General features: G+C 59.3%; 2 protein-coding genes across 6 annotated transcripts; both read right to left on the bottom strand.

Moving 5' to 3' along the window:
• Positions 1 to 693: 693 nt before the first annotated feature.
• IFI30 (IFI30 lysosomal thiol reductase) lies at positions 694 to 3,806 on the bottom strand. Its single transcript, NM_001205150.1, is given in 7 exon segments — positions 694 to 756; positions 846 to 899; positions 1,026 to 1,178; positions 1,999 to 2,091; positions 2,346 to 2,420; positions 2,510 to 2,692; positions 3,690 to 3,806. Coding segments are annotated over 7 exon segments (738 nt in total).
• Positions 3,807 to 6,234: 2,428 nt separating this feature from the next.
• PIK3R2 (phosphoinositide-3-kinase regulatory subunit 2) lies at positions 6,235 to 18,926 on the bottom strand. Of its 5 annotated transcripts, none has more exons than XM_027969420.3 (16): positions 18,804 to 18,926; positions 16,248 to 16,992; positions 13,437 to 13,529; positions 13,062 to 13,103; positions 12,825 to 12,956; positions 12,521 to 12,734; positions 11,974 to 12,059; positions 11,716 to 11,824; positions 11,537 to 11,635; positions 11,219 to 11,399; positions 10,989 to 11,114; positions 9,590 to 9,732; positions 9,180 to 9,356; positions 8,139 to 8,210; positions 7,795 to 7,965; positions 6,235 to 7,457 (listed from the first exon to the last, which is right to left on the bottom strand). In XM_027969420.3, exons 2-16 carry the CDS (start codon positions 16,567 to 16,569, stop codon positions 7,250 to 7,252), a joined length of 2,175 nt encoding a protein of 724 aa, XP_027825221.1. In that variant the 5' UTR covers positions 16,570 to 16,992; positions 18,804 to 18,926; the 3' UTR covers positions 6,235 to 7,249. The 5 variants fall into 5 exon arrangements, with proteins under 5 accessions (XP_027825221.1, XP_042105577.1, XP_027825218.1 ...); XM_042249643.2 differs by adding an exon at positions 14,407 to 14,562 and having other exon boundaries at positions 12,521 to 12,956; XM_027969417.3 differs by adding an exon at positions 14,407 to 14,562 and having other exon boundaries at positions 12,825 to 13,103.
• Between the last annotated feature and the right edge of the window lie 1,043 nt (positions 18,927 to 19,969).

Here is a 19,969-nt window from a genome sequence, read left to right on the forward strand (position 1 = left end):
TGTTGTTCTTAGATGCCTCAGCCTGGCAGTCTAACTCCAGATCTTGTTGCTGTCTGGGTCTTTTCACACTTGTTTCCCTTCCCTGGAACTCCATGACTTCTCCCCAGTGAACATATTCTTTCAAACTCCCCAGACAAGGTCACTGCCCCACCTGTGGCCTTGCATGATTCCAGTTACCACCTTCTGGCTTAACCCATAACACCCTAGTGTGGGGCAGCGAAAAAGAGTAGCTAGGGATGTGTGTTGATGTAACAGATATATGTTTTGCCTAATGAACTCCTAGTCACCCTTCAAAACCCCAACTCCAATGTCTCTCCTTCCTATGAAGAATCTTCATTTCTCCTCTGGACTCCTCTAGTACTGGTGTCTCCCCGTCTGGCCCATCCCCGCCCCCATGGGACTAGGGACTCTGGCTCTTCATCCCCAGGACAGGGAGGTTCTCAGGAGTCCCAGCATTGTGCATATCTGGAAAAAGGAGATTTGCTGAATCACAAAATCCAAAAGTGTTTATTAAGTGAGTTTTGATGTAGCACCATTCACAGTAAGGCAAGATTCTTGATCCTGGGGCAGAATTTTGAGTCTGGGCTTTGTAGAGTAGGTAGAAGTAGTGGCTTTGCCGAGTCAGGGATCAAAAACAAGGACAGGTATGACTTCGTTCTTGCACCAGCTCCCTCCCAGGACACGGGTTGTCAGTCACTTCAAGTGGACTTCCTTGGACAGGTCAGCTGTGAGTTGGCAGACATCTGGCTTCTGGCCCTGGAGAAGGTGGCCATGAGTTGGGGTCCTGAAAGGAGATCCTACCCTACCTCCACCAACCAGATCCCTCCATTCCCTGCCTGGCTTACCTGGTACAACCGGCAGACAAGGTGTAGGAGATGTTCCTCATCTTCCATGTGTTCCTGAACAAGCAAGACAGGGGGTTAAAAGTTCCACTGGCCCCCAGTGTGGCCCTTGCCTCCTGCCTCCCAGATCAATGTACATGCCCATCAGCCTGGTCCCTGCCGGGGGGCCCCAAGAGTTCTTACCCCATTGACGACGACCCAGGGCACATATTTGTGGGGTGGCCGCAGAGCGTCCGTGAGCTGAGCGTTGAAGTGCAAGAGCTGCATGCCACGGTTCCCCCTAGCACACTCCATGATGGAATCTGGGGACACCTTTGGCGCATAGATCTGCAGGCACTGAGGGCAGGTGGCGAGCTGGTCAGCAGGGGCATTGCTTCAGCTTCCTCCCTGTTATCTCCCCAACGGTCCTCCTTCTAGCAACCCCCAGTCCCCCAAGCCCAGTTTCTGCTTCCTTACTGCCAACAGGAGACAGTTAGGTTTCCAGGGATGCAGCAAGGTTCCTAAACAGCAAGTGCTAAACACATGCCTGAGTGGAGGCCCCCAGGGCAGGGGCTCAGGCTGCCTCCCAGAAGACCAGACCTGCAGCCCCACCCCTGCAGTGTTTTATTTTCCCCAGAGCATCCGTACTTGCTGTTCCCTCTGCTGGGAACACTCTTCCTCCTCCTTCCTCTGAGTCTCCTGAGTGTTCCCTCCTCCTTGGCACACCCCCAGCCACACTATGACTCTGCAGGGCTTGGAGGTGTCTCAGGGCTTCAGGTCTCTTGGGTGGCCCAGATGCTTGATGAATAAATAAACAATCAGGGCAGATGAGTCACCCTTTTGGGAGTTCTTTTTCATAATCCTCCAGGGAGGGAGGTGGGCCAGGTGTGTCATCTCCATACCCCAGAGAAGGATCACTGTCTGTGTCCTTGTATATTCCTGTTCAACGAAGCCCAGCTCAGAGGCACCTTGTCCAGGAAGCCCTCCCTGATCTATCAGGCAGCCCCGCAGAAGATCTTGGTTCCTTCCATTCAGAGACTGAATCTTTGAGAAAGGAGGCTGTATTCCTGGGACTGCACAGAGAGTGGCAGTCGGGGCCAGGACTTGAGCCTGGGTCTGTCTGGATGCAGGGAGGCCAGGGCCCCCCAACCCAGGCTGAATGAGGGGTGTTACTCACCGGCTTCAGATTTTGCTCCATGTCATTCATTTCCTCTAGGCAGACAATGGTCAGGAAGGCCATTTTCTGCTCCAGCTGGTCCAGCAGGCAGGCCTGGGGGTGGGAGCAGACAGGCAAGGATGTGAGTGGCTCAGAGCACCCTCCACCCCAAGGACCACCCCAGGAATAATCACGAGGTGTCCACCAATCAAGCAGAGAACAAAGACGCGATTAAATGGAGGCTCACAGGCAAGGGACAGAGCTGTCTGCAATCCCTTCTGAGTCATGATTTCACCTTCCTTAGCAGGGCAGTCGCCACAGCCTCCGTGCCCCTCCCTTGGGAACTGAGGGAGAGGAGAGCTGCTCACCTCCACTTTGTTAAGCATGCACTCCCGCTCACCATGCTGGCACGTGAACTCCCACTTGCCGCTGACGTTTCTTTCCTGAAAAGCAACGAGGTGAGTGCTGGCTGCCCCCTTCCCCAGGCCTCCTTCCTGTGGCCACGTGCCTCCATTTCCAGGTCCCCAGGCACCTGAGCGTTCCCATAGGGCACCAAGGTGACGTTGAGGATTTCCCACACCATCAGCCACGTTGGGAAGAGCTCTCGGATCAGGAATTCCCGGCAGCCGGGGCACAGAGCCTCATAGTAGAGGCTCACGTTGACCAGGGGAACATCAGGCTTCTGGGGCGATGCCTGCAGGCACAGCTCACCGACCTGCCCGGGAGGAAGGGGTGTGAGCCAAGTTAAACTCTCTGGCAGGACGGAAGCTGCAGACCGTAGGTGTTCTATCTCACACTCCTTCCCCACCTTGCCAGGTGGGAGTCTGATGCTGAGGCTTCACCGAAAGCCTAAATCTTCCTAAATATCAGCCAGATTGCAAGATGGATGTGACACAGATTTGCAAACAGTAGGCAGTTAATGGAGGCACAAGGCTTGCTTTCCTCCAGGTGATGAAACTTCTTACCCAGGGGGAGACAGGGTGGAAGAATTCATGGCCTTCACCCGCCTCGGTAGACTTCTGGGGGTGTATATCACCACCGCCTGCTCCTTTGTGGCCACTTCATCCCCTCGAGCCAAGGCCCTGGGCTGAGCAAGGACCTACACCTCTCTGACTCCTTATTTGCTCTTCCTCTCCACCAGCCCGCTGAACTCCTCCCAAGGCTACTGCAGAGGCGGCGCCTAATAGGTGCTGACTTCCGGCTCCAGCTGAGGGGTGGCCGGCGGCCTTGTCTGTGAGCAAGTGGTTTAGCCTCCCGGGCATCTGTTTACTCCGGACCACAAAAACGCGTGCTCTCCCCGGAACGGAACGCACCCTCGATGAATGCCCGTGGCCAGGGGCCGGCAGCTCAGCTAGTCTGGGATTCCTTCCCCTGGCCTAAAAGAGGGGACTCTGATTCTCGCTCCAGATGTACACAGCTGGTGCTCGGTGCACCTTGGGGGGAGGAGGGAGTTGCGGGAGGATGGGGTGGGGGGCAGCGGAGGGACTCGGACTCCAGATGGGAAAGCGAAAGGGAAAAGAAAGTATGGCCAAAGTGCCGGACTGAAGGGTGGGGTTGGGGAGGGGGTCGCCACCCCCCTCCCCCCGGGTAGCATCCTCTCCGGCCCCCGGTGGTCCCCGTCGAGGTCGGGGGGTGGTGGGAGGAGAGGAGCGACCGGCCCCTGACCTGGGCGCGGGCCCCGGCTGGCCCGCCCGCCGCGTCGCCGACGCTACCTGGCAGGGGGCCGCCCCCTCGGGGAGCGCTTCCAGCGAGGGCCACCGCGTTGCGGCGGGGACCTCCGGCGGCAGCAGCAGCAGCAGCAGCAGCAGCAGGAGAGGCGACGAGGCCATCACAGCGGCGGCGAACGCGCGGCGGCGGGGAGCCGTGGCCCCGGGAAGAAGCGCCTTTAACTCGGCGGTGGCCCGGCCCCCAGGCGGAACCCGCCTCCCGGTGCCCACGCCCCTCGGGGGCCCGGGCGGGTGCCTCTGGGTGTCTCTACTTTTCTCTCTGGGTCTTTCTTCCCATCCCAGCCCCATCCTTCCCCAACCCCCGCCAGGTGCTGGGACCCCAGTCACCTGAACAACGCGCTGCCCTTCCATCTCCCCCAACCCTTCCCCGCAATCAGCCCGGCTCAGCCCTGTGAAGCTGAGGCTGAGCACCTTGAGCAGAAGTGAGGTGGGGGCTTAGAGACTGAGAAACAGAGAAGTGGAGAGGAAGGAGGTCTCTATGGGGCCCGCCGCAGCCCCCCACCCCCACCCCAGTCCTAGCCCATGGACCCGACTCTCCGACCTCCCTACCCTGTGTTCCCATGGGAGGTGATCCCTTGCGCTGGCGTGGGCAGCCAGGCCCCCTCTCCTAGCTTGGCCCATACCCCTCCTCATTCCCAAGCTTCACCCCTCCCCCTCTCAGGCTCCCCGACTCAGACAGCGTGGTCCCGTGGGGCTGACTCAGGCTTGACCACAGCCAGGGCCAGAAAGCAGAAGCCAGTGCTGGGAGTGGCACCTCAGTTCTCTTGGCACCCCCATCCCTGGCTGGGGGGGTGGGAAGAGAAAGCTGGTCTTCCTTCTTGCTACTCTCCTGGGCTTGAGGAGGGGTGCACCCCTGCCCTCTGCCAGCTCCTTTGGTAGAAGAGAAGCCTGGGTTGGAGCAGTCACTACCTGAAGCCTGTATGCTGTATTAATACATGGGATGCAGGACTGGCCCCGTAGGACCCAAATCCGGGGGAATCAGGCAGACTCAGGTTTTCTCCAGGACTGTGCTGGACACCTCAGGTGATGAAGCCCCGACTTCTCCTTTTATTAAGCAGGAGAAGTGAGGTTTAGGGACTAAAGCTGGGCAGAGAGAATAACCCAGATAAAGGCTTGGAGGCTGGGAGTGTTGGGGATGGACCCAACACACTCAGACTTTGCAAGGCAAAGATCTGGGCCCCACCGGAGGAAACGCTCCCCACCCTTGCCTGGAAATCAGTCCAGCCCCCAGCTCCACAGCCCATGTCCCCCGCCAGTTCTGGGGAAACCCCAGCCCACATGGCCACACTCATAGCAGCAGGTTCGGGAGCTGGGGTTCCCCTGAAGTCCCCACAGCTGGACTATCCCACCTTATTCTTTTGAACCCTTCGCAGAACCCCTTTCCTTTGTGAAGCTTCTCCAAGGCTAAGTGACACGGCTTTGGGGAACTTGGTCTGTATTCTGTCCTGTACTGGGCTGAAGAAATAGCAATAAATATAATTGCTACAATTTTTTCCAGTGGGTATTAAGCACCAGCTGTATTTGGAGGAATTCCTAAAGGTAACCTCACCCATTTGAGCATGAAATTCTCAGAGATGCCCAGTAGAGACTGTTGGCCCTACTTGGTAAGAGGAAATGGGACTGGAGATGGGAGGTGACGCTCCCAAGGAGATACAGTTGGTTGAGTGTGAGACCAGCTAGAGGTTATGTGGGACGTTCTCTTCTGTGCTCAGGCTCCACCCGGCTGGGCTCATAGGACTGAGGTGAGCTTTACCCTGTTTCCACTCACGCTGTGGGTGAAGCCCTCAGCGGGGGCAGAGTCAGCTGGAGTTATTTAGAGGGGGCCTCCTGACTGGTCAGTCACTCAAGTGGGGACAGTGCTTGGGGAGTACCGGAGCCTTGAGGCCCTGGAAGGTAACTCCTGTCCCTCTGAGAGCCCAGGGGAGAGATGGATCAGACAGCGACTCCATCCCTGGGGGCTGTCTCAGCCACATTGGGTCCGGACAGGTGCGGTGGGCTGGGGAGGAGAAGAGGTTTGCAGCCTTGGGCATGAGTGAGGGGAGGGTTGAGACAGGGACCCTGGGGAGGGTAGGGAATGGTGACTGAGTCTGGGTCAGTGCCACCATGAGGACCCAGCTCAGTGTCTCTAGAGCCACAGCAGGCCGCACCGGACAGGTGTGGAGAGAGGGGCTGACACTACAGGGATCCAGGACACAGGAGGCCCCTCTGGGTGGCATGGGAGGGAGCGTGACAGTCTTTTCTGCATGGCCATGAGGAAGCTGCACATTAGAGGGGTGGCGGTTTTCTGGAGGTAGGGATGGTGGCTGAGTGTCGGAACTCAAACTCAAACCTGGGAGCTATGGTCTGGGGTCCCTGCAGCAGAGGTTGGGGTCTGAGCCTCTCTGCCGTGTGACCTCAGGCAGGTCTCAATTTCTCTGCACGTGAGCAATCTAAACTGCAATGGGGAGGGAGGTCGGGGAGGAGGCAGGGGTTGGCAGCCTTCATTTGGCAGCCCAGAGCTAAAGTGTGTCACTGAAAACAGAAGCATCCATCGATTTCAATGTTTTATATCCATGTCAGTATCAACGTACCATACAAAACCCGCCTGCCAGCCTAGCCAGACAGGTGGGAAAAGGGGGCTGGGGTCCGTGGGTGGCATAGAAAATCAGGGCTCTCGTCCCAAAAGAGGAGAGAAAAGAGGGCTTCAGGTACACTTAAGGAAAAATAAAATCAGAGCCCAACAGGATGGAGAAGAATTAAGTCTGTGATGACTACGGTGCTGTGGGCAGCGTTATGTGCCGGCTGCCCAGAGGTGCTGGTGGCCTCAGTTCCTGGGAGGCCTGGGGTCAGCCTGTGAGTTTATTTTTAATTATTTTCTTTTTCAGGGGTACTTCTTGGCAGCAGCCCCATGGTGGGGACAACCCGGGGCTGGGTTTCACTTCAGGGTTTGAAGGGGAAGTTGGGGTCTATGGGGCAGGTCCCGCCTGGCCCCAGACGTCACGGCTGAGGTTCTTGGAAGTGGCCAAGCGAAGTTCCTTCCTGCCCTGACCCCAGGTCTATGGCTTAAAAATCGGGGCACCCAGGCGGGGGCCACGCAACCCAGGGGCCTCTGTAAACACGGCAGGTGCAGCCAGGTGGGGCTCTGGGGACCCCTGGAGGCCCGTGGGGGACAGGGCACAAGGTTGTGGGTGGCCAGAGCCGTTGGAGGGCAGTGATTATGGGGGCAGGGGCTGTGGAGTTGGGGAGGCGGGACCCCCAACACGGATACACAGAGACGGGGAAGGGGAGAGAGAGAGAGGGGACGGACACATGGAGCTAGAAAGAGACAGAGTGACATCGGGGGACAGAAAGAGACCCAGATAAAGATGGAGAGAGAGGCAGACACAGAGGAGACTGAGACAGAACTGCAGAGAGAGAAAGAGAAAAACAGACACACCTGGAGAGATTCACAAAGAAGAGACAGGCGGAGGAAACCCAAGGAAGAGACATTAGAAAGACAGAGTCCAGATGCGCGGCCACCGCAGCCTCCGGCCGGGCGCGGCTCCGCTCTGGGCCCGCGCGCCTGCTCAGCGTGCAGCGGGCGGGGGCCCGGGCCCGGGGGCGCGCACGGGGTGAGCGAGCGTGACGGTCAGCGCGTCATTGTGCTGCACCAGGGAGGCGTGCTGGTAGTGGAGGACGAGCTCCTTCAGGGACCCGTACAGGTTGTAGGGCTCCGCGAAGCCGAAGCCCGTGGCCGTGCGGTAGATGACGCAGTGCTTGGTATCGCCGTCCACCCTGCGGGGGGCCCGACTGGGTCAGAAGGGCGCCCACCCTCGCAGGCTTTCCCAACTCCGCCCCACGGCTCCTCTCAGGTGACCCCGTCCGGGACCCCTACTTCCCCACCTCCTGGGTGCTGGCTGACGACCTGGCCCCGACCCTGTCATCTCCTGCTTTGATCTTGCCCCAGCTTCCTGCCCTGTTCCCAAGAACCCAGGGGTTCTTCCCGACTGTCTCCCAAGGCTGTCTCCCAAGGCCGAACATACAGCTGGTGCTCAGTGAGAGCCCTAAGAAGGAATGGGTGGATCCCCCTCCCAACACTCAGCCATTCTCAGTTCCCAGGCCAGGCACTCACACCACAGAACAGGCGTAGCAACCCCGCTGGCTGCTCTCACGGATGAGGAAGGTACCGTCCCGCTTGCCACTCAGCATTTCCTCAGCTTGGGTGCGGTTGATCTTGCCTACATACCATGTGCGTTCCTCGTGGTGGGGGAGGTCATCCTCATCCTCCATCAGTGAGTACTGGCTGTGGGGGCGGCAGGGAGGAGCCCTGGTCACTTACTCACCAGCCTCCAAGGTCCCTCTGTCACCTGGACAACGCTCCTTCCCTGGTGAACTCCTATTCACCCTGCAAAACCCACAAAAACGGCCCCTCCTCTAAGAACACCCCTCCACCCTCCGCCTGAAGTGGTCACTCACTCCTCAGTCTCGTTCTTGATCCCCAACCATTCGTTGATTTTCTTCTGCCGGGCACCTTTCTGAGTGAGCCACCTGGAGGGAAGAGGAAAGGTGGGCTCCTGCTGCTTGGCTGGGAGGGGAACAGAGGCTGCAGCATAGGAAAGGCAAGCCCTCCGTGGTCCTGACCAGCCAGGCTGGAGGCAAGGGCTGACCAGAGTAGGTTTTGGGTGCAGTACCCCCGGTTGCCACAAGGGGTCAGCCTCGGCCAGGACAAGGACAGCTTCAACCCAGGTGGATGCCCTAGGCATGCCAGGGAACCCCGCTCCGCTGCCCGCCCCCCTGGCACCCCCCCATTTATTGTTTCTGTTAACACTTTTTTGAGACCCCAGACTGTGCCATCACAAGGTGCTATCAGCATCAGAGGTTCAGTCCAGGGGGCTGCACATAGCGTGCCTTTGCACATGGCAGCTGTCCGTTCTGAACCTTAGTTTCCCCCACCTGCGAAAGGGAAACTTCACAGTATTTCAGAGGACCAAGCGAGCTAATGTATGCACGGTGCTCAGTGCACACTAGGTGCACACAAGTGTCAAAGGCCCAGGTGGGAGGGGGAAGCCTCAGAAACGGGATCTTGGGCTCAGGCTGGGCACTGCATGCCGGGTCACGGAGTAGGCATTCATGGAGCGGATCCTGTCGGGGGCTCCCAGTGACTCAGCCGTGTAGTGCTCCCATTTCACAGCTGAGGCTGAATGGAGCTGCTGTACAGGGACCCCTTTTTTTGGAGGCACCATGCTTAGTTCCTCGGCCAGGGATCAAACCCATGCCCCCTGCCATGGAAGCAGAGTCTTATCCGCTGGATCACCAGGGAAGTCCAAGAGCCCTTCTGAGAGGGCCAGGAGGGGCCTGATCAAAGGGGAAGGGGGCTGGTGGACAGAGGAGGGGGTAGGGAGGTAGATGGGACTACCTGGTGGAGGTGAGCGAGACGCATGCAGAGGTCACCCCTCCAGGTGCCCCTGCATTAACGGGGGGGGGCCCCCCCAGGCGAGCGCAGAGCCAGGCACTCACACAAGGTACTGGTCTCGGATCTTGCGCAACTGCATGAGGTCTGGCTTGAGGCTGTTCATGCGCTTGTCGATCTCTCGGTTGTCAGAGGCCTGTGCCCGCAGCTCCTGCTCCAGCTTTGTGCGGCTCTCATGGATCTCAGCAATGCGAGACTTGAGCCGCTCCGAGTTGAGCAGGATCCTGTGGGAGGAGTGGCTCAGAGGCCGCAGACTGGCTCCCAGTCTCTAAGCCTCTGGACAGGCTGCTTCCCTGAGTTCTCTTTCTGGTAAACTCCTATTCATCCTTCAAAGTCCACTTAAACTGACCCTCTCCCCGCCCCGGAACCCAGGCTGCCCACCCTGTTTCCTCTCTTTCCCCACTTGAGCTGTGTTGGAGCAGGGTGCGGCAGGGCAGAGGAAAGGAACTGCACTCACCTCTGCATTTCTTTCTCGTTGCCCTCACGTCGGAAGCGCTCCAGATACTCCTTGCTGCACTTCTCCTGCGTCTGGCCCTGCTCTTCAAAGATCTTGATGGTCTCATTGAAGGCTTCGATGGCTGTGCGCTTCATCTGCAGTTCCTGGAAGAGGGGGTAAGTCTGAGCACCTCCTGGGACTCCCGGCAAGGCCCTCATGAGAGGTAAAGGCAGATCCCCACTCTGATATGGAGACATTGCTCAAGCTGGTCCCTCCACCAGGCGCACTGTTCCTCCAGCTGCACCGAAGGAACTCCTATTCAGCCTTCAAAGTCCACATACCCCAACCCACTCTTCTTTTAGATTCTCCTTTGGGCATCTTACAGAACACGTGGGTGCATGAGCGCTGCTGAGAATTAATGACAAATCTAGTTGCTACAATTCATGGAGCTCCTTCTCAGGGTAGATGCTGCTGCACCAAGCCCCTTTCATGCATCCTCTCATCAAACCTCCCAACAGCCTATACAAAGTCAGAATTGTTAATGGGGAAACTGAGGCTCAGGAGGCCTAAGCCATTTCCAAGGTCATGATGCTCCTAACTGATCCCAGACAGTTGTCCTGTCCACTCAGAACCTCAGGTAACCGGTCTCTAGAAAGGAGACAAGGAGACTGCTCAGAGATTACAGGGGAAACAGAAACTCCCTGAGGGAGATGGGATGTTCAGTCTGAATAAGTTGCATCTCAACTTACAAAAGAAGTTTATTAACACAGTCCTGGATTGACAAAACCTTTCCCCACTTGCCTGTTTTTAAAAGGTACTGCTCTTTCTCATGACCTCCTGGCCCTTCATCTTAGGCAACTCTCGGTGAGGTGGTTACCATCATTTCGATAACATCCAGGTTGAAGGGGATGGAGAAGAAAAGGAACCGAAGCTCATGGCCCCAGTTTCCAGACGGGGAGACTGAGACCCAGGGGCTCAACCAAGACACCTTACATGGCTCAGCCGCTCGTGAGGCTGCTTGGTACCTCCTCATCTGTGTTTTTGTTTGTTTTTAGAATCATATATATTGATTTCTGGGCTTCCCTCATAGCTCAGTTGGTAAAGAATCTGCCTGCAATGCAGGAGTCACGGATTCAATCCCTAGGTCGGGAAGATCCTCTGGAGAAGGAAATGGCACCCCACTCCAGTATTCTTGCCTGGAGACTCCCATGGACAGAGGAGCCTGGCGGGCTGCAGTCCACGGGGTCGCAAGAGTCAGACGCAACTTAGCAACTAAACCACCACTGCACTGATTTCTGTTTTCAGGGCAGTCCCTGGCGCTAAGAGCCTGCTCTGTGACCTGGAAGTGGACGTCTGGCACTGCCACCTTGGCACTGCCCTCCGTGCCCAGGCCTCCTTGGGGTGTGCTTGCCAGCGGTACCTGGGAGGTGCGCGTGTACTCCTCGTAGAGTTGGTCGTACTCGCGGCTCTTGTCCTGGTACTGCTGGTGGTAGACCTTGAGCTGGGCACCCACCGCCTCCACGCTGTCCTCCTTGACGATCTGGTCCTGGGAATACCCGGCGCCATCAGGCAAGCTACCTGGGAAACTGAGGCCCAGTGCCAGCTGGGCACTGCCAACCCCCACCCCCAGCGCCCACCGCAGCCCCCAACCTGTTGGTACTTGGACACCGGATAGAGGAGCCGCGTGTCCAGCTTGGCGTTGTACTGGGCCAGTGACTCGTGGCGGTAGTGGGTGATGAGGTCCACAACAGAGCAGAAGGTGAGCGGCTCCGAGAAGCCGTAGTGCCCGTCTCGGTGGAAGACCTTGATCAGCTTGTTGTTTCCGCCCTTCCTGGGGTGGGTGAGGGGGTGTCAGTGCCCAGCAGCGGTCCATCCATGTGCCACGGCCCGTGCGGCCCCCAGTTCTCTGACCTGAGTGGCCCCCTCCCACCCCTCACCCCTGGACTCCTTGAAGGGATGGGCCCCCACCTGAGGGTCAGCGTGTACTCTCCCTGGATCTTGCTGGAGGCATCTCGGACCAGGAAGGTGCCATCGGGCGTGTCCCGCAGTTTCTCGTTTACCTCCTCCCTGTGGAGACAGCCGGGATGGGGGCTGCCCGCCGGGAGACCCTGCCCCTTGGCTTCTGCGGCCCCGCCCAGCAGTCCTACCTGGAGATGTCACCCCAGTACCACTCAGCGTCTTGCAGGGAGGGTGGGCTGCCCCCATTGGCCAGGCCTGTGGGGGCTGGCTTTGTCTTGGGGGGTTTTGGTGGCAGTGCTGGGGGACAGGAAAACAAATACGCATTGAGCACCAACTGTATACCAGGGTGAGCTCCCCTGGCAACTGAGCCTGCTGATACTGGCAGGGCCCCGAGTCAGCATTCTCATCCCCAACAATAAGAGCTAATCCAAGGGGGTGGGGGTCACCTGGGGGGGCAACCTCCTGCTCCTCCAGGTGTTCCTGAAGCAGCTTCTCCACCAGCAGCGCAGGAAAGTCGGGGGTGGGCTCGGTCCTAGGGGGAAGGGGAGCGTGGTGAGTGCCGGTGTGCACATGGCCTTGTGTCTACTTGCACACCTGGCAGGGGGTATGTGTGAAAGCACGCGAGTGGAAGAAGAGTAGATGCTGCGGGCAGGCGTGGGAGACCCACTACTGCTTCTGTACATGCAGCAAGCGACGGGTAAGTGCTCACACAACAAACAGGAGTCCAGCGCCCGGGGTGGGGAAGCAGAAAGGAGTACAGACACAATCCACTTGCCTGCTCTGGTCCAAGCCCCTTCGCCTTGTCCCCAGCCCTGATGGAGTCTTCTTGGAGCTCGTCTCACCCAGTTATCTTTCCTAGCCCGCCCATCACGACAGCTCTGGCCTCTTCCCCGTGGGGCCCGGATCCACACTCCTCCCTCCTAGACCCCTTTCTGGCTACGTCTCCAGCCACACCTTCCTCTAGAGCCCCGCCCCCCAGCGTCGGCCTCTCACCCGTCGGGCGCGCCCCCTGGCGGCGGAGAGGGCGGCGGCGGCGCGCGCAGCAGCAGCGGCCCGAAGGTGGCGCCCAGGGCACGGACCGCGGGGCCCGGGGCTGGGGCGCGCCCGGCCACCCGGCCCAGGTGCTGGAGCAGGAAGCGCAGCGTGAGCGCATGGTGCAGTGGCAGCGTCGGGGGCTCCAGCGCCGGCCCCACGGGCCCCGCAGCCTCTGCAGACAGATGACCAGGGTTGGGTGAGACAGAGCCTGAGCCCGCCTGCCCCGATGCCTTCCCCAGCCCGGGCTTCCCGCCAGATTTACCCCGCAGGGCTCGGTGTGCCTCGGCCGCGGCCTCGGGTGTCACGAGGGGTGCCGGCAGCGCCAGCAGGAAGCTTTTCACACCCTCTGACAGGGCTGCCGCATCCCACTGCTCCACATCACCCAGGGACCAGTCTGCGGGTGCAAGGGGGATACCTCGGTCCAAGGCGGGCACAGGGACAGGACACATCTGTCCAGGGCAGGTTCCTTTCCCACTCGCCCACTGAAGCTCGCCCTCACCTGTGCGCATGGTGGGTGGCTCAGGCCTGTAGCTGTCCAGCCCTGGGGGGAAGGGATGGGGTAGGTCAGGGTCACCCTAGGTGCCAAGGCCAGCTCTCAAATGCTGCCTCTACCCCATGTGGGGTCTGGGGTGGCTACTCAACCTCCCAGAGGTGAGAGCAGAGGGAGGGGAGGGAGATGGTAGCAGAGGGCAGGGCACATGCTATGAAGGGGTCCACTTCCCTAGGGAGTTATTCCTTCCCCAACTCAACATGGAGACCCGGGGCATCCAGACTCAGCCTCTCCATGCAACTTGAGCCTAGGGAAGAGGATGAGCTGCCCATCCCCAGAGGCAAGCAAGCAGAATCTAGGGGCTGCAGCCAGGCCAAGGCTCACCTGTCCGTTCAATGGCCTCCACCAGCTTCACCAGGATAGGGGGAGCCACATCAGGGGGTGAGAACTGCTCGGGTAGGTCAGGGAGTGTCAGGCCTGGCAGGAGGGGACACAGTGTTGGCAGGGTCCCTAGAAGGACCCCACCCCAGTCTTTGCCTGCTGCATCTCAGCCCAAGGGCCTGGCATCCAGCCCACCACCCTGGGGGAGACGGAAGGCCCAGCTGGGACGGCTGAGCTGGTGGGACACAACCTTGTGGGTTTAAAAGGTCAGTTCACACAACTAGATGCGAGGTGGAGTGGGTTGAGCAGTGTCAACCAAATGAGATGTCCACTCCCTAATCTCTCAGGTATAATTAAGGATTTCACAATGAGACCATCATGGACTAGGGGTCCTAATAAACCCAAGGACTGGTGTCTTTATAAGAGAAGGCCATCTGAAGAGAGAGGCAGAGATTGGGGTGATGTAGCAATAAACTGAGGTATGCCTGGAACCCCTAAAAGCTGGAAGAAGCAAGGAAAGCTCCTCCCTTAAGGTCTCTGGAGAGAGCACAGCCCTGCCCACACCTTGGTCTAGACTTCTGGTCTCTAGAACCATGAGAGAACATGCTCCTGTTGTTTGAACGGCCACTGGCTGTGGCCGTTCATTACAGCAGCCACAGGACGCTCATCAGCAGGTTTAGGACTCTGCTGTTGCTTGCTGGGCAATCTCGGGCACAGGACCTACCCTCTCTGTGCCTCGGATCCTGCAACTGAGAAACTGGTCAATGGCATCATGTCTCCTTTCTTAGCGGGAACAACAAAGCAGTTGAAAAGAATAAAAGGAAAATATCTCATCGCGGTCAGGACATCTTATCCCAAGAAAATTTCTCCATTTTCTAAGTCATTTTTTTTTTAATGTCCCCCCTTTTAAAAAATGCTGACCCCCCTTCCCTGTCCCAGCCCCCTGCTGGCCCCACATTTCGCCCCACCCAACCTTTTGTGTTCAGGCGCTCTCTGTCGGCACAGCCACCATTTGATGCAGCTTTGGCCCTTGGCGGGGACGCCCTGGCACACAGCAGGGGCAAGCCAGGGCCTGTGGGGCCTCCCTGAGTGATGGGCCAGGTGGTGCTTGAGCTGCAGAAAGGCCCAGCTGTGTCAAAAATGCAAAAAAAAAAAAAGAGCAAACAAGGGGAGGTGGGTGACATCCGGCTGGTAAGGGGGCCACAGTTCCGAAACTCCACTCTGAAATTTGCCTGTCTGCAACTCAGGGAGGGAGATCCCATTAGAATAGGCGTCACCCCCCATTTTAAGGATGAGAAACTGAGTTTCAGGAAAAGAGCAAGCTCCCCTAGATGCACAGGCCGGTGGGGCCCCAGGTGCCATCAGGGCTAGGCACGCAGCTCTCTGTGCAGAGCTGCATGGAGGGAAGGCAGGCAGCTACAGCGCGTTGCCTAGTGGTCCTTGGAGGGTCAGGGCTTGAACAAAAGGACCAATACCTCCCCCCCATTTCCAGATGAGGAGACCGAGGCCTGGAGAGGGCTGGCCCTGGCCCATGTCACGTGGCCCCGGGAGACTGAGAGGGCGGAGCTGGGTGGCTGCCTGGGAGTGGGGATGTGTGTGGTGGCTGGACCCAGGCCAGGCAGAGGAGGGAGGCGGCTGTTACCAGGGGGAGAGGCAGACTCTGGCGGGGAGCCCGGATGGGGCCGCCTCCCGCTCCTCCAGGCTGAGGCGGGACGCAGGCACAGGCTCTGGAGACACCAGATGCTGCAAAGCCCCAGCCTGCAGCATGCCGCCTCGGCACCCCGCCATGCCACTCCATGCTGTGGGGACTCTGAGCTGACCCTCTTTGGGCATCAGAGTCCCCTGGGCACAAAACCAGGCGGGCCATTGGGAGGGGCCATGGTGCCTCTCAAGGCTTTGGTCTTCACTGGGTGACTCCCTGAGCGAGTGGTTCGACTTCCTGGCACCCTGGTCTCCCCATGTGTACACGGGGCCACGCTGGGCCACCATGAGCGATGAGGCAGACCACGCTGGGTGCTCAGCACTCATCGGCCTCCTTCCTACAACTTGCGCCTCGGTTTCCCTGCCCAGCATACAGCCTGGCATGCAGTCACAATGTATGTTCAGTGCCCTGGTTCTCCACTCCCAGCATGCTCTTTGGAGGGAGGAGTGGCCGAGGGTCTCTTTGAAAGGGATGGAGCATCCTCACACGCCACTGTGCTGCGTGGCCTCGGCTGAGTAGCCCACCTTTGGGCTTTTTGGCTCCCATCATTCTGGAAATCAGAAAACCAGGGTTACAACAAAGGGGGGCGGGTTTCTCAAGGGATTCCGTCTGCAAGCCACAAGATGAAGTTAAATTGAGCCTCTGAATCTTACTGGACACTCCCTATTGTCTTCAAAACCAACCCCATGAAATCCAAGGGGAGGACCTGGCCCCTTCTTCACTCTGCTTCACTTGTCAGGGCTGGCTCCCTGAACCTGCTGCGACATTCCCTTAGGGCCTTTGTCTTTGCTATGTCTGCTGCCTTCTCCCCCTACTCTCTGAGAGGCGTCTTTCTCTCGGCAGCTGATATCACTTGATCACCTTTTTCTCACTTCTTGAACCAGAAGCCCCGTGAGAGCAGGGCGAGGCTAGTGTGTCCGCCTCTGGGTGCCCAGCCACAAACTGCACCCAGCCCTCCATAGCAGTGTAATTGACATCTGCCAACCAATCAGATATCCTCATTCCTCCTCTCCAGGGAGAAGCACCATCGCCTCATGGGAAAGAGGAAACTGAGGGTCTGGGGGCACTCTCGGTTTCCCTCATCCCTGCCAGGGGCCCAATCTGCTGCTCACCTGGCTCAGGGGGCCCGTCTCGGGGCCTGGCGGGCAGTGGGCGGGGGCCACGTGGGCGAGGGCCAGGCCGGGCCAGGGCCACGGGCCCCAGGAACTCCACATAGGTGCCAGGGAAGTCACCGCGTTGCCGGGTACGCTCATTGAGGCCAGGCATCCAGCCGACGCTCTGCGGGCAGCGCTCGTTGCCCTCGGCCACGCCCAGCGCCTGCAGGGCGGCCCTGCTCACCACCAGCACATCACCCGGAAGTAGCTCCAGGTCCTCCGGCCGCTCCCGGCGGAATGGGTACAATGCACGGTATTGGAAGCCCTCAGGGCCAGCCATGGCTGGCAGGGTGGGGTCTGGATGGTCAGGTGGCTGCTTGGGGCCCCAGTGGCCCCATCAGCCCGGGGTGGGGGGCCGGGAGGGTCCGATGGATGGGCTTGGGGACTCAGGCTTCGATTTCCACCAAGAAGTTACAGGCGACCACCTGGGATGCTCACGCTTTGCTTCCCACCATTATTTCACGACCCTAACAAGGGTCACTCGTTGCTTGTTCCACCATTCGTCAACTGGTGGGAGGGGGTCGGCAGCCTGATCTCAGGTCACTCAGCTGCTGCGTCCCCCCTCAATCCGTAGGGTGGGGCCAGGTTGCTCACTCCCTCACGTGGGGGGCCATCGGCTCCCGAGGCTGGCGGCTCTTCCAGCTGCGCCAGGCGAGGGGGCCGAGGGCACAGGCTGTCACCATGCTCGGCTCGGGACACCGACCTAGGGGGAGAGGGGCGGGGCAGCATGAGTCGGTTTGAACTCCTGCCACCCTCAATTCAGAGCCAAACCCAAATCCCAGGTTAGAGTCCCCTAACTGGGTACCCTTGGGTCAGTCCCTGCACCTCTCTGGGCCTCCGTTTCCCCAGCTGTAAGATGGGTGAATAGCCCTCCCTTGGGGTTGTTGGGCACAGAGCTCCCAAGAATCTGCCCTGGGCACACTGCAAGTTCAGTAAACAAGTTTTTCTTCGCCCCTGTTAGAGATGGGGAAACTAAGGCTCAGAGTAAGCAGGTCTCTGTTGGACCATTCAGTGGGCCAGGAAGCCAGGACTGAAAAGCTCATTTTCACAAGGCCCAGGATGCATCCATCCCCAATGGCCAGTTAAACCCTGAATGCTCAGGGCGTAATGTGCAGGGTGTAATGGGAGATGATGTTCAGTGTGCTGTGGAGCCCTGAGGAGGGGCTGGGATGGCTGAGCGCAGTAAGAGGCGGCAGGGGCCAAAAGGGATAGGGAATGAAGTCCAAGCAGATGTCATAGCACAAGCAAAGGTGAGTCCAAGCAAATGGATCTCTGATCTCTGCAGGGGGAGGAGAGAACGGGGCGCTGTGGGGGCGGCGGGTGGTTCCTGACATGTCTCAGCTTCAGGCCCACAGTAGGTACTTAAAACAGAAGAGGGTTGGTGGGAATCCAAGAGGGCCTTAGCCCCAGAATAGACATGGAGCTGGGAAAGGGTAGCAGGAAGGACGGCACTGCAGTTGCCAAGCGGGTGGCTGCTGCATGCAGGGGCAATGATCACCCCCAAGGAGTCACCAATCCTGGGAGATATGGCCCAGCACAGACACATTCTCAATCACAGCCCTGCAGGTTGGGTCTTCCTGAGAGATTGGGGGTGGGGTGGGGGGGGGGGCGGTGCTTTTCTGAAAGGCGGTTCCTCACAGAGGACAGGAGGAGCGCTGGTCAGAAAGACTAGTACAGGCAAAGGCTTGACGGCAAGAAATACTTGTCAAGAGTTCAGAGTGGCCTTAAGAAAGCCACAGGCCAGGCAGGGCCTTGGGGGCCAGGTAGAGGGTCAGGCTTTATCCGTCGACCACAGGGAAACGCTAGAGGTGTCCAAGTACTGGGCACAAGCTCCACATTCCGGGACGCCCCAACATATCCACTCCCTGGCCCCTGGTCCCCCATTCTACAGATGGGGAAACTGAGGCCCAGCGACAGAGACGTCCAGAAAACCGCCTGAATCCGCTTGCCTGCCCGCCTCCGCGCCCTGCCGTGCACACGTCTGCACACGCCCCGGTGTGCGCGCCTGGGAACCAGCGCTCCCCGAATCCAAGAGGCGGGGTGGAGGGGCCAGGCTGGGGGCTTGGCGGAGGATGCAGGGCCTGCGAGCTCACGCGTGTGCAAATGCGCACTCGGGCCTGCGTGGACCCCGAAGCCCAGCTCGGGGGCCAGAGCGCAGTCGACCCTCTACCGTCTTGCACCCCACCACCCCACTATGCCCTACACAATGCCTGGGCGCCCCCTCTTTACTGCTCGACGCCCCACTCCCGGCAGGGCCTCCCTCAATTCAGGGCCGCGGCTCCAACCCCTTCTCTCTGCCTACAGTTCGCCGTTCCACCCTCATCTTCCAGGGCAGGCTGCACCAGGGCCAGGTCGAGCCCGAGGCCTCCCGCTCCCTGCGGCCCCCAGTTCCCGCGGGGCCCGATGCAGCCCTGCTCGCGTTCCGGCTTCCACCGCGGCCCCATACTCTGCCTGGGCGCCCCGCATCTGAGCGCACCCTCAACCCCGCCTGCCACGCGGACAGCTCACACTTACCTGGTCGTAGCCGCCACCGCAGCCGCCGCGGCCACCGTCACGCCGAACCGAGCCAGACCCGTGGCTTCACCGCGGCCGCCGTCGCCGCAGCCGCGGGATCCCCGCCTCCGCCGCTGCCGCCGCGGTTCCGAACGGTCGGGCCCGCCCCCCGGCGGAAATGGCCGAGTGCATTCGGGCCGGGCGGGTGATCTGGGGCCGAGGTGGGGCCAGAGGACGCCCGACTGCTTCCGGAAAGAGCCGAACGTACTCCCGCGGGACTGGAGGGGAACGTGGGGGGAACGTGGCCAGAGACAGCCGATCATTTCCGGAAACAGTCGAACACAATCGGATCAGATGAGTCACTCGCAGGCTGGACCCGGCTAGACTGGGCTGTACTGAGATGCCTGAGATTCCGGAAACGGCCGAGCGCTCTCCAGCCGGACTCGCAAAACAGGCTGGGCCTCGAAACTTCGGAAACTTACTGGAAAGAACCAAGTGTGCTTGGCCCCAAACGAGGCCCTGAGGACTTAGATCCAGAGGCGACTACCCACTTCCGGAAACTGCCGAGGCAGGGACGGCTCCCGAGAGCAAGTGAGGTGGCCCTGAGCTCAAGGAACTGAAGGTGGCATTTAGGTGGAACGGGCTCGCCACAGAAAGCTGAACGCTTCAGGAAACAAGCTGAGGGCCGAGAAGGGATCAGGCTTCAAAGCCGGGGTTTCCATGGTAGCCCAGAGCGTCTAGAAACAACTGAATTAACTCGCGGGCGGAGAGAACTACCCCAATGCCGGCCCGCAGGCGTATGACTGTTTCCGGAAAGAGCCGAAGACACTCGGAAATAAGGGGCGTGGCTACAGTTTCCGACCCTTCCTAACACTTCAAAAGTAATCTGAACGCACTCAGGCTGGGTTCCGACGTGGTGAGGGGAATTTTAGGGCACAGCCCAAGCGAAGACCAGTATAAAAAGGTCACAAAGATGGTTTATTTGTTCATTATCACAGTTTCAAGGCCCAGACGGTGTCTGTAGGAAGCTTTTAGGGACAGAGCCCATGATAGGTACTCAACCGGGAGAGGGTAGCTGGAGACCTGGATCAGAGAAGGCATCAAGAAGGATCTCAATGGTGCTCCCAGCAGCCTTCCAAACCCACTTCCGGCGACTTTGAGCCAAGGGTCTATTTTCATCCGACCCC

The sequence above is a fragment of the Ovis aries genome, chromosome 5 (assembly GCF_016772045.2).
Source record: "Ovis aries strain OAR_USU_Benz2616 breed Rambouillet chromosome 5, ARS-UI_Ramb_v3.0, whole genome shotgun sequence".
In the NCBI taxonomy this organism is placed as follows: domain Eukaryota; kingdom Metazoa; phylum Chordata; class Mammalia; order Artiodactyla; family Bovidae; genus Ovis; species Ovis aries.

What these genes read in the sequence shown, in the direction of transcription:
- PIK3R2 (XM_042249642.2), bottom strand. Translation starts at nt 16,569, where the DNA reads ATGGCTGGCCCTGAGGGCTTCCAATACCGTGCATTGTACCCATTCCGC. An exon ending in AGACGGGCCCCCTGAGCCAG is followed by an intron (nt 14,563 to 16,247) that starts GTGAGCAGCAGA and finishes TTTTTGACACAG; the next exon opens with CTGGGCCTTTCTGCAGCTCA. An exon ending in AGAGCGCCTGAACACAAAAG is followed by an intron (nt 13,530 to 14,406) that starts GTTGGGTGGGGC and finishes CCCTCCTGCCAG; the next exon opens with GCCTGACACTCCCTGACCTA.